Here is an 11,208-nt window from a genome sequence, read left to right as displayed (position 1 = left end):
GTCTAATCACCAACCTGGGTATAATTAGGCCAACTGCCAAAGGCTTCTCTTGGCAAAAGTTCAAAAGCAGAAGACACCGACAAGAGATAAGTGCAGCAAGACTATCAACGTTGTTTTCCGACAAAGAGGCCAAGAGCCATTGCTGGTCTTTTAAGCCTTATGGGAGGGGCCAATCATCTCTTGGCCTTACTCCTGAGTCGTCCCTTTTGCTTTAGCTGCTCTTGCCTTCTGGCAGCTCTTCTCATGTGTGCATTAGGAACAGGCTCCTCCTGTTCCTCTGCCTCTCTACTGTCAGCCTCTGGAGGCTCCGGAGTCCGCACATCGCTCCCAGATGGCCCTGGCCCCATCTCTGCCTCCGATGCAGAGTCCTCCTCTGGGCCTTCCCCAGCCCCCAGGACTGGCCCACATTCTTCCTCAGCCTCCTCACTGTCTGACTCCGTTGCCAGCTCCACAGGCTGCTGGCGAACCACAACATATTGTTCCAAATAATGCCGCAATCTGCCTTAAGCAAAGACGGTTGGGTTTCAAAATGTAGAGGAGAAGCAATACTTCAAATATGTTGGCGAGGAAAACTGTTTACGCATGCACAAAATCTGCAGTGCTAGTGTAAACATGTGTCATGCCACGGGGCATTATCTGCAAGCATCTGAGCTTAAGTCTTGCTGAACAAACGTTAAGCTGTTCAGCAAACGTTTTTGCTCTCTCGAAGCGATCGTCAACGTTGCGCTGGGAAACAAAACGAATCCATAAAACTGCAGAGTTCGCTTAACAAACGCCGACTTACTTAACAACGTTACAACGGAAAAGTGACTAAATGACCGTTTTTCACATGAGCGTCGCAACCTCCCCGCGGTCACGAGATCAGAATTCTGCTGCTTGGCCACGGACTCATATTTACAACGGTGGGGGCGTGTCCTGGCAGTGGTGTGATCCCCTTTTGCGACGTACAAGGTCAATGAGGAAGAGGGATTCACTTTGTAACCGTGGTACTAACTTAACAATGGCAGGGATTCACTTAATAACTGAGGCAAGGAAGGTCGTAAAATGGGGCAAAACTCACTTAACAACCGTGTTGCTCGGCAACAGAAATTTGGGGCTCTGTTGTGGTCGTAAGTCGAGAACTACATGTTTGAAGTCAAAAATAGATTTAAGAAGAAACACATGGGATAGAAAAGCCTCATTCATACCTAAAACTATATTTATTAAGTTTATTATGGCTTCATATGCATAACACCCATAAATACACCAGAAGACTCTGGACCAATGACTCTCAATCTTGGCAGATTGTAGGTGCATGGATTTCAATTCCCAAAATTCACCAGGCAGCATGCTTTAAGATGGGTGGACTTCAACTCCCAGAATTCCCCAGCCAGCATGCTTTAAAAGCAGATGGACTTCAAGTCCCAGAATTCCATAGGCACCATGCTTTAAGACAGGTGGACTTCAAGTCCCAGAATTCCCCAGCCAGCTTGCTTTAAGACAGGTGGACTTCAAGTCCCAGAATTCCCCAGCCAGCTTGCTTTAAGATGGGTGGACTTCAAGTCCCAGAATTCCCCAGCTAGCATGCTTTAAAGTGGGTGGACTTCAACTCCCAGAATTCCCCGGCTGGCAAACTTTAAGATGGATGGACTTCAACTCCCAGAATTCCCTAGCCAGCATGCTTTAAAATGGGCAGATTTCAACTCCCAGAATCCCCCATCCAGCATGCATCAAGACTGGTGGACTTCAACTCCCAGAATCCCCCAGCCAGCAGGTTTTAAAATGTGTGAATTACAATTTCCAGATGTTAAAACTGGTAGTCTGCGACTTACAATTACTTGTTTAGTGCCCATTCTGAGTTACAATGGCACTGAAAAAGTGACTTATGTCTATTTTTCACACTTACGACTGTTATAGCATTCCCTACAGTCACGTGATCAAAATTTGGACGCTGACTCGTATTTATGACGGTTGCAGTGTCCCGGGGTCATGTAATCCTATTCTGCGACCTTCTGGCAAGCAAAGTCAAATGGGGAAGCCAGATTCACTTAACAACGATGCTACTCATATAACAACCGCAGTGATTACGTAACAACTGTGGGAATAGATTCACCAACATGGAGGTGAACAATCACGACACTGCCAGGCGACGCTAAAGCATTTCACCAATGCTCTCTTTGCGGCAGCCACGCCGGAAAGGAGACCACCCAGTAACTTTCTCCCACCCGTAAATAAATTCTCCTATTTACATTCCATCGAGGAAAAAAGTCACACGGATTTCGAACCAGGGTCGCTTGAGAAAAGCTGAACATTGTAGAGTTATGATTTGGTGAGACACACCCAAAATTCCCCAAATTTGGGGGGCACCAGAAAGTCCTGGGATTGGGGTCCTTGGAGGCCGCTCATTGACGGTAAGAGAGGAATTCGATGAATTTCGTGGGGATGTGGAGGTGGGGGATTTTCTCCAGAGCTTTTTGGCCGAGAGCGTGACGTAGGCTGAGACGACAAAGATGAGATAGCCGCAGTGGATTTCCTGGTGGGTTGGGAGAACGGAAAAAGACATTAGAGATTTACAGATTAACAGAGTCGGAAGGGACCTTGGAGGTCATCTAGTCCGACCCCCCCCGCCCAAGCAGGAGACCCTACAGCATTTCTGACAAATGGCAGTCCGCTCTCTTCTTAAACTATATTTATCAAGTTTATTATGGCTTAATAAACACCTCCAGTGATAAAGCTCCCACAACTTCTGGTGGCAAGCAGTTCCACTGGTTAATTGTTCTCCCTGTCAGGAAATTTCCCCTCATTTCCAGGTTGAATGTTTCCTTGATCAGTTTCCATCCATTATTCCTTGTCTGGCCTTGAGGTGCCTTGGAAAATAGCTTGACCCCCTCCTCTCTGGCAGCCCCTCAAATATTGGAAGATGGCTATCCTGTCTCCCCTAGTCCTTCTCTTCACTAGACTAGCCAGGCCCAGTTCCTGCAACCGTTCTTCGTATGTTAAATGACATTAAATGACGTTAAACTCCTATTCCAGCAAGCCGGCCTGGCCTAATTTTCTCCCCTTTCTTTTAAATTTTTAAACTGAAATTTTAATTTGTTTTAAATTATTGGGATTTTTAATTGTCTTGGGCTAAATTATTTAATTTGGTTGTAATTGTTTCTAACTTTTGTATTTATGTATTTTATTCTGTGCCTGTTCACCGCCCTGAGTCCTTCGGGAGTAGGGCAGTATATAAATTTAATAAAACAAACATAAAACAAACATAAATTGCAATTATATACTAGCTAAATCACGGGTGTCCAACCTTGGCTGCTTTAAGACTTACGGACACGCTGTAACAGCAGCGAGGATTATATTCGCCCAACATTAGAAAAAGGAAGAAACATCGTGAGATAATTAAGAAGATAACTGTGCAGAAATGGATAAATTGACGTTGAAAATTAAGCAGAAAGAAGACACACAGAGAATACTATCAAACATGGAATTTATTTTACCAGCGGTTGGCAAAAAGGGGTGGAAATTAAGAATGCAAATGTCTATTGTTAAGCAAAATTAAATACCCAGCCAACAGAATGTTTATTAAGCACTAAGAAATGTAATTAATAAAAAGTCAATAAAACTTTATTAAGAAAATGCGGACTTCAACTGCCAAAATACTCCATAGTAATAAAGAGGATTGCAGAATGGTTGCAGGATTTGGGTTTGGCTAATCTAGAGAAAGGAAGGACTAGGGGGGACATGAGAGCAGAATTCCAGCATTTGAGGGGCTGCCCCAAAGAAGAGGAGGGGGTCAACCTATTCTCCAAAGCCCCTGAAGGCAGGAGAAGAAGCAACGGATGGAAACTCATCAAGGAGAGAAGCAACTTGGAATTGAGGAGAAACTTCCTGACAGTGAGGACAATTAACCAGTGGAACAGCTTGCCACTGGAAGTTGTGGGTGTTTCATCACTGGAGGTTTTTAAAGAAGAGACTGGACAGTCACATGTCTCAAATGGTATAGGGTCTCCTGCTTGAGCAGGGGGCTGGACTAGAAGACCTCCAAGGACCCTTCCAGCTCTATTCTGATATTAATCTTCTCATCGTTCCCACCACCCATCTCTTCCCACTTATGACTGTATGACTGTAACCTTGTTGCTGGTATCCTTAAGATTTATATTGTTTCCTAGTATGATTTGATTGCTTATTTGTACCCTATGACTATCATTAAGTGTTGCACCTTATGATTCTTGACGAACGTATCTTTTCTTTTATGTATACTGAGAGTGTATGCACCAAGACAAATTCCTTGTGTGTCCAATCACACTTGGCCAATAAAGAATTCTATTCTATTCTATTCTATTCTATTCTATTCTATTCTATTCTATTCTATTCTATTCTATTCTAATGTTCCATTCCATACCATTCCATATTTTCTATTCTATTCTATTCTATTCTATTCTATTCTATTCTATTCTATTCTATTCTATTCTATTCTATTCTATATCATTCCATTCATTTTCTCTGTTCTGTTCTGTTCTGTTCTGTTCTGTTCTATTCTAATGTTCCACTTCATTCCATTCCATTCTATTCCATTCCATATTTTCTATTCTATTCTATTCTATTCTATTCTATTCTATTCTATTCCATTCCATTCCATTCCATTCCATTCCATTCCATTCCATTCCATTCATTTTCTATATTCTATTCTGTTCTATTCTATTCTATTCTATTCTATTCTATTCTATTCTATTCTATTCTATATCATTCCATTCATTTTCTCTGTTCTGTTCTGTTCTGTTCTGTTCTGTTCTGTTCTGTTCTATTCTATTCTAATGTTCCACTTCATTCCATTCCATTCTATTCCATTCCATATTTTCTATTCTATTCTATTCTATTCTATTCTATTCTATTCTATTCTATTCTATTCTATTCTATTCTATTCTATTCTATTCTATTCTAATGTTCCATTCCATACCATTCCATATTTTCTATTCTATTCTATTCTATTCTATTCTATTCTATTCTATTCTATTCTATTCTATTCTATTCTATTCCATTCCATTCCATTCCATTCCATTCCATTCCATTCTATTCATTTTCTATATTCTATTCTATTCTATTCTATTCTATTCTATTCTATTCTATTCTATTCTATTCTATTCTATTCTATTCTATTCTATTCTATTCTAATGTTCCATTCCATTCCATTCCATTCCATTCCATATTTTCTATTCTATTCTATTCTATTCTATTCTATTCTATTCTATTCTATTCTATTCTATTCTATTCGCTTAATAAACGTCGTGTTGTCTGGGTGTTTAATTTGCTTAACGACGATTCTGATTCCTGACTTGACCTAACACACTCCTGTCTGAGACAGACGAAAGAAAGACCAATTTTTTTACTCACGTTCATAATAGGCAAAGCATTTTGCTGTTAAGCTGTTCCTCTGGCTGTAATCGGAAGGTTTTTTGCCTCGGTTGTCCCGGGCGTAAACGTTGCCTCCGAATTCGATCAGCATCTCCGCCAGGTCGGCGTTTCGCACTTTGGCGGCGTGATGGAGGGCCGTCTCGTGAAGTTTGGCTGCGTTCACGTTGGCTCCTGGAGGTCGGGATGGGAAGATCAGGTCAGAAATTCATTCCAGACAAGTCCTCGACTTACGACGGTTCGTTTAGCGACCGTTCGAAGTTGCAACGGCACAGGAAAAAAACCAGTGAGTTTTTCATACTTACGACCGTTACAGCATTCTCAGGCTTCCATTCGGAAGTTTGACAACTGACTCATATTTATGACGGTTGCGGTGTCCCTGAGGTCACGTGATTCCCCTTTTGCGACCTTAGCCAACGCGGAAGCCAGATTCACTTCACAATCGTGTTGCTAACTTTATCAACTGCGGTGATTCACTTAACGACGGTGGCAAGGAAGATCGTAAAATGGGGCAAAACTCACTTAACAAATGTCTCGCTTAACAACAGAAATTTTGGGGTCAGTCGTGGTTGTTAAGTCGAGGGCTACCTGTATTTTGAAGCTCTACAGGTCGTCCTCATCTTACAACCATTCGTTTAGGGATTGTTACCGGTAAACGTTATTAAAAGCAGACTCCATGTGGATAATACCAGCAATTCAGGCCCAAGTCGTGGCCGTGTAGTGTCTCACTTAATGACCTCGGCTAAAATAGGTTGCAAAATCGGGTACAGTCACGGGATGCCTCACTTAACGACCGCACCGCTTAAGGACAAGTTTTACAGTCCGTGTTGCAGTCGTAAGTTGAGGACCGCTTGAATTTAAGGCAAGGTTTGCTGATTAGACTAATTGCTCATTAGACTAAGGCAGGGGTAAAATCTAAAATTTATTACTACTGGTTCTGTGGGCATGGCTTGGGGGGCATGGCCAACTTTTTTTTTTTTTTTAACTTTTAAAAGCATTTTTTCTACAACCTTAAGAGGTTGCAGAAAAAAAATGCTTTTAGAAGCCTCTGACGATCAGGCAACTCAGCTGGGATCGCCAGAGGCTTTTAAAGGCATTTTTTTTTCCTACAACCTCTTCAGCCGAAGGGTTTGCAGAAAAAAAATTCTTTGAAAAGCCTCTGACGATCCCAGCTGAGTCGCGCGATCATCAGAGGCTTTTTTTTTTTCCTTTTAAAAGCATTTTTTCGGCTAAGAGTTTGCAGAAAAAAATGCTTTGAAAAGCCTCTGACAATCCCAGCTGAGCCGCTCGATCATCAGAGGCTTTTTTTTTTTTTTACTTTTAAAAGCATTTTTTCACCTAAGAGGTTGCAGGAAAAAAATGCTTTTAAAAGTTAAAAAACCAGCCTCTGATGATCGCGCAGCCGCCATTGCTACCGGATCGTCCGAACCGGGAGCATTTCACCCCTGGACTAAGGCAGGATAAAGCTTTGACACCTCTCCCCCCACAAACAGGTTGTGTTTGGAGACTAGCCCAGGTAAGGGGTACCTGAACAGGTTGGATCTCCTGGTTTCAATCCAGCATTTTTCCCCACCATTGCTCGGTGTCCTTGCAGCTGCTCACCTGCATTGAGCAATAGCTTCGCGCAATCGAGGTGTTCTCCCGCGCACGCCACGTGCAACGGCGTCCCAAAATGGCAGTCGTGGGCCTCCAGGTTCGCCCCGACCTCGATCAGCAGACGGACACACTCGGCGCTGCCTTAGAAACAGAGACAGATCAAGGATCAATCATTTTTATTTTTATTTTTTTCAAAAAAAGTTTTTCTTTTTATTTCTCATTAACACATTTACAGACACAATCATTTATCCATCATTTATCCGAACCGGCTGAATCCCAGCCCTGTACCTTACCGTTTAAGCAGGCTTCGTGGAGAGGCGACGCGATGTACAATGGTGGGTTGACCTTGGCCCCGTGTGAGAGGAGGACTTTCACGCATTCAATGCTCCCCGAGGCGCAAGCGTCGCAGAGCGGGGTGCTCCCGTCGATGTTTCTGGCGTCTACCTGTGGCAGAAAGCGACCGAACCCTCAACCGGGGGTCTGTGTTGGTTCACCTCTCTACGATTTAGTCATTTTTTTTTTTTAAAAAAATTGCACCTTGTACAGGTAGTCCTCGACTTACGTCTGCAACGGAGCCTAAAATTTCCATTGCTAACCGACAAGAGTTGTTAAGTGAGGTTTGCCCCCATTTTACAGGCAGTCCTCGACTTACAACAGTTCGCTTAGTGACCGTTCAAAGTCACAAGGGCACTGAAAAATGTGACTTAGGACCGTTTTTCAGAGTTATAACCGTTGCAGCCTCCCCCCACCCCCGACGATCACCTGCAGATCAAAATGCAGATGCTTGGAAACTGACTCGCATTTATGCATTATCCTGGGGTCAGGTGATCCCCCTTTTGTGACTTTCTGACAAGCAAAGCCTCCTTCCTACCTACCTTTCCCCCACCCTCCCTCAGCCTCCTTCCTTCCTTCCTCTTTCTCCTTCCTTCCTTCTTTTCCTTTCTCCTTCTTCCTCCCTCCCCTTCTTCCCCCCTCCCTTCCCTCCTTCCTCCCTCAGCCTCCTTCCTTCCTTTCTCCTTCCTTCCTTCCTTCTTTTCCTTCCTTCCTTCCTCTTCCTTTCTCCTTCTTCCTCCCTCCCTCCCCTCCTTCCTCCCTCAGCCTTCCTTCCTTCCTCAGCTTCCTTCCTCCTTCAGCCTCCTTCCTCCCTCCCTCCCTCCCTTCCCCCCTCAGCCTCCTTCCTTCCTTTCTCCTTCCTTCTTTTCCTTCCTTCCTTTCTCCTTCCTTCCTTCCTTCCTCTTTTTCCTTCCTCTTTCTCCTTCCTTCTTTTCCTTCCTTCCTCTTCCTTTCTCCTTCCTTCCTCCCTCAGCCTTCCTTCCTTCCTCAGCTTCCTTCCTCCCTCAACCTCCTTCCTTCCTTTCTTCTCCCTTCCTTTTCCTTCTTTCCTTTCTCCTTCCTTCCTTCCTTTTTCTCCTTCCTTCCTTCATTTCCTTCCTTCCTCTTCCTTTCTCCTTCCTTCCTCCCTCCCTCCCCTCCTTCCTGCTTCAGCCTCCCTCTTTCCTTCTGAAGGAGGAAGGAAGGTGAGGAAGGAAGGAAGGCTGAGGGAGGAAGGAGGGGAGGGAGGGAGGAAGAAGGAGAAAGGAAGAGCAAGGAAGGAAGGAAAAGAAGGAAGGAAGGAGGGACCTTGGACCCCATCTACAAAAGCTACCTGGCTGTCAGGGACCAACCTGAAATCTGCAACCGAAACCCCAGGAAACTTGGTGTGAAATAAACGCTTGCTGGCATTCTTTCTCCAGATGTTTTAGTCCCCCAACCTGGCGCCCTCCTACCCCCCCACCCCCCCCGCACCTGGGCTCCCGCGTCCAGCAGGATCTCCACACACCGCGTCTGCCCACGCAAACTGGCTTCGTGCAGGGGGGTGATGGAGTCGTAGGTGACCAGGTTGACACAGGCGCCGTTTTTGATCAGTTCTTGGAGCTGATGGATTTCCCCGCCTCGGGCAGCTTCGTGAACCGGGGTCCTCTCTGCCCAAAACGCTACAGGAAGATGGAGGTGGAGGGAGGGGGGGAGGAATGCGTGTTTAAAACTGCCATTACCAATAAAGGAGAAGATTTGTAGCTCAGGGTTGAAATGAGGAGTCCTGGGTGCTCTCTGAGCTGGGTGGTTTTCTTGCAGACGTTTCATGTCCCAACTAGGTTACATCATCAGTGCTAGAAGGGAGCGGGGTTTGTGGAGCGGAGAAGGAAAAGGGGAGGAGGGGGGAGGAGGAGGAGGAGGATATGAGTGAGGTTGTGGAGAAGGAAAAGGGGAGGAGGAAGAGGACGGTGGGGTCCTTATTGCTCACTGAGTTTGGTTATTTCTTGCAGACATTTCATGACCCAACTAGGTAACCTCATCCGTGCTAGGAAGGAAGCAATTTGTGGAGAGGAAAAGGAGAAGGAGGAGGAGGAGAAGAGAGAAGGAGGAAGAGGAAGAGGAGGAGGAAGAAGAGGAGAAGGAGACAGAGGAGGAGGAGAAGAAGGAGGAGGAGAAGAAGGAGGAGGAGGAGGAGGAGGAGGAGGAGGAGGAGGAGGAGGAGGAGGAGGAGGAGGAGGAGGAGGAGAAGAGGAGGAGGAGGAGGAGGAGGAGAAGAGAGAAGAAGAAGAAGAAGAAGAAGAATTGTGGGATCCTTAGTGCTCTCCGAGCCTGGTGGTTTTCTTGCAGATGTTTCATGACCCAACTAGGGAACATCATCAGTGGTAGCGGTAGAAGTGAGTGGGGTTCGCGGAGAGGAGGAGGGAGGAGGAGAGAGAGGTCCCCGATACTCTCTGAGCTTGGTTATTTCTTGCAGACCTTTCATGACCCAACTAGGGAACATCATCCGTGCTACCTGCTTTACATGAATTCACCCAAACTTTTACAACAGTTGTCACAATAAGTCGGTTTTTTCCCTCCCCAATTGCGGGAAGATTTGGGCAAGATTTTAAGGCACCCAAACCGGGTTTCCCTCTCCCTTTGCAAAGACCCTCCAAGCAGAGTCACCTCCCATCCCTGCCCCAAAAAGAAATCCCCCCACCCACCCCGGGCCAAAAGAAACTCTCACTGTCAGTCACTCCCATTGACTCCAAGTAACCTAAAACCGTCTTTTTTTTTTTTTTCTTGACTTGGGATCAACCCAAGTTTGCAAGGTTTGCAACTGAAGCCCCCCCCCGCCCCCTCCGGATTCCCGGGCGAGGGTCCTTGCCAAGCCGGCCGGGGGTGAGGTGGGGTCTTCTGGCTCAGCTGACCGGATTTTTTTTTTTTTTTTTTTTTGGCTTTCCAAGAACCGCAACCCGAGACTCTTTTCCAAGGCAGGAGCGGGTAAACAGGGGCTCCGCGCGACACGCGTCACACACGACACGCATTCACACGACACGCTAAACTTTCGTTTGCTGGGAGGAGGGATCTGCTTTAGGGTGGGGGGTCTTGGAGTTAAATTCAGCCCAGCTGGTGATCTATGCATCGCGACCCACCCTCCTGCGACCCCTTTAAAAGGGTTAGTTAATAACCAGGTTGTGGAAATGCAGCTTGAATGCCGGGTCAAGAGCAGAGTGTGTGTATGTGGGGGGTGTTTCTAGGTTTTTCTCCCCCCCACCCACCCCCCCTTTTTAAATTTGCACGGTAATAGAACGAGTTGCATCACTGCGCTGGACTTTCCGAAGATCGAGAGCCCCACTGAGGTCTAGCAGCATGAAAAGGCTGCGTTTTAACACCCGGCGGCGATTCCTGCGGGGAGCAAGACTCCCCCTCCTTCTTCTCCAACCTGCCGGGCCCCCCTCCCCATAATGCCGGCTTGCAAAGGCTATCCGGACTCACCGATCTCGCCCAGGAAAGAGCCACCGGCGGTCACCGGCTCCATGACTCCGTGACGCGGACTACAAGTCCCAGCGGCCTCCGAGCCTCGCCGGGCAAGACAGGAATCCCGGGAGAGCCCAGGCACGACTCGCGAGGGTTGCTGGGAGTTGTAGTTCTCCGGCCTCTCTCGCTTCCTGGTTCTGATGCTGATGTTTCTGCAGATGTTTTGCCGTCCTTTGCAAAAAAAAAAAACTCTTCCCTTTCTTGACACCCCCGGGTTTTGCAGCTCGGCGCTTGCCTTTAGGGCATCACCATTGGCGCCAATCAACAAACAAATAAATAAATAAATAAATAAATTTTCACAAATAAATAAACACAACTTTTATGAATACATTTTGCAAATAAATAAATCCTTTTTATGAATCAATAAATATTGCAAATAAATTTCACAGATAAATAAACACATAACTTTTAGGA

General features: G+C 45.8%; 1 protein-coding gene across 2 annotated transcripts; it reads right to left on the bottom strand.

Annotated features, from left to right (window-relative positions):
- Positions 1-1,193: 1,193 nt before the first annotated feature.
- ASB13 (ankyrin repeat and SOCS box containing 13) lies at positions 1,194-10,795 on the bottom strand. 2 transcript variants are annotated; one of them, XM_070947180.1, is made up of 6 exons: positions 10,753-10,795; positions 8,767-8,954; positions 7,275-7,425; positions 6,913-7,122; positions 5,368-5,559; positions 1,194-2,512 (listed from the first exon to the last, which is right to left on the bottom strand). In XM_070947180.1, exons 1-6 carry the CDS (start codon positions 10,793-10,795, stop codon positions 2,382-2,384), a joined length of 915 nt encoding a protein of 304 aa, XP_070803281.1. In that variant the 3' UTR covers positions 1,194-2,381. The 2 variants fall into 2 exon arrangements, with proteins under 2 accessions (XP_070803281.1, XP_070803282.1); XM_070947181.1 differs by having other exon boundaries at positions 6,988-7,122.
- Positions 10,796-11,208: the final 413 nt, after the last annotated feature.

This window comes from Pituophis catenifer, unplaced genomic scaffold (assembly GCF_029215685.1).
Source record: "Pituophis catenifer annectens isolate HBS135680 unplaced genomic scaffold, rPitCat1.0.hap2 SCAF_7, whole genome shotgun sequence".
Classification (NCBI taxonomy): domain Eukaryota; kingdom Metazoa; phylum Chordata; class Lepidosauria; order Squamata; family Colubridae; genus Pituophis; species Pituophis catenifer.
This window is presented reverse-complemented; position numbering and strand designations above follow the sequence as displayed.

Excerpts from the sequence above, each read along its gene's own strand:
- ASB13 (XM_070947180.1), bottom strand. The coding sequence starts at position 10,795 with ATGGAGCCGGTGACCGCCGGTGGCTCTTTCCTGGGCGAGATCG. Across the intron at positions 8,955-10,752 it reads CTCTTTCCTGGGCGAGATCG|CGTTTTGGGCAGAGAGGACC; the intron begins GTGAGTCCGGAT and ends ATCTTCCTGTAG. Across the intron at positions 2,513-5,367 it reads ATGCTTTGCCTATTATGAAC|GAAATCCACTGCGGCTATCT; the intron begins GTGAGTAAAAAA and ends CCAACCCACCAG.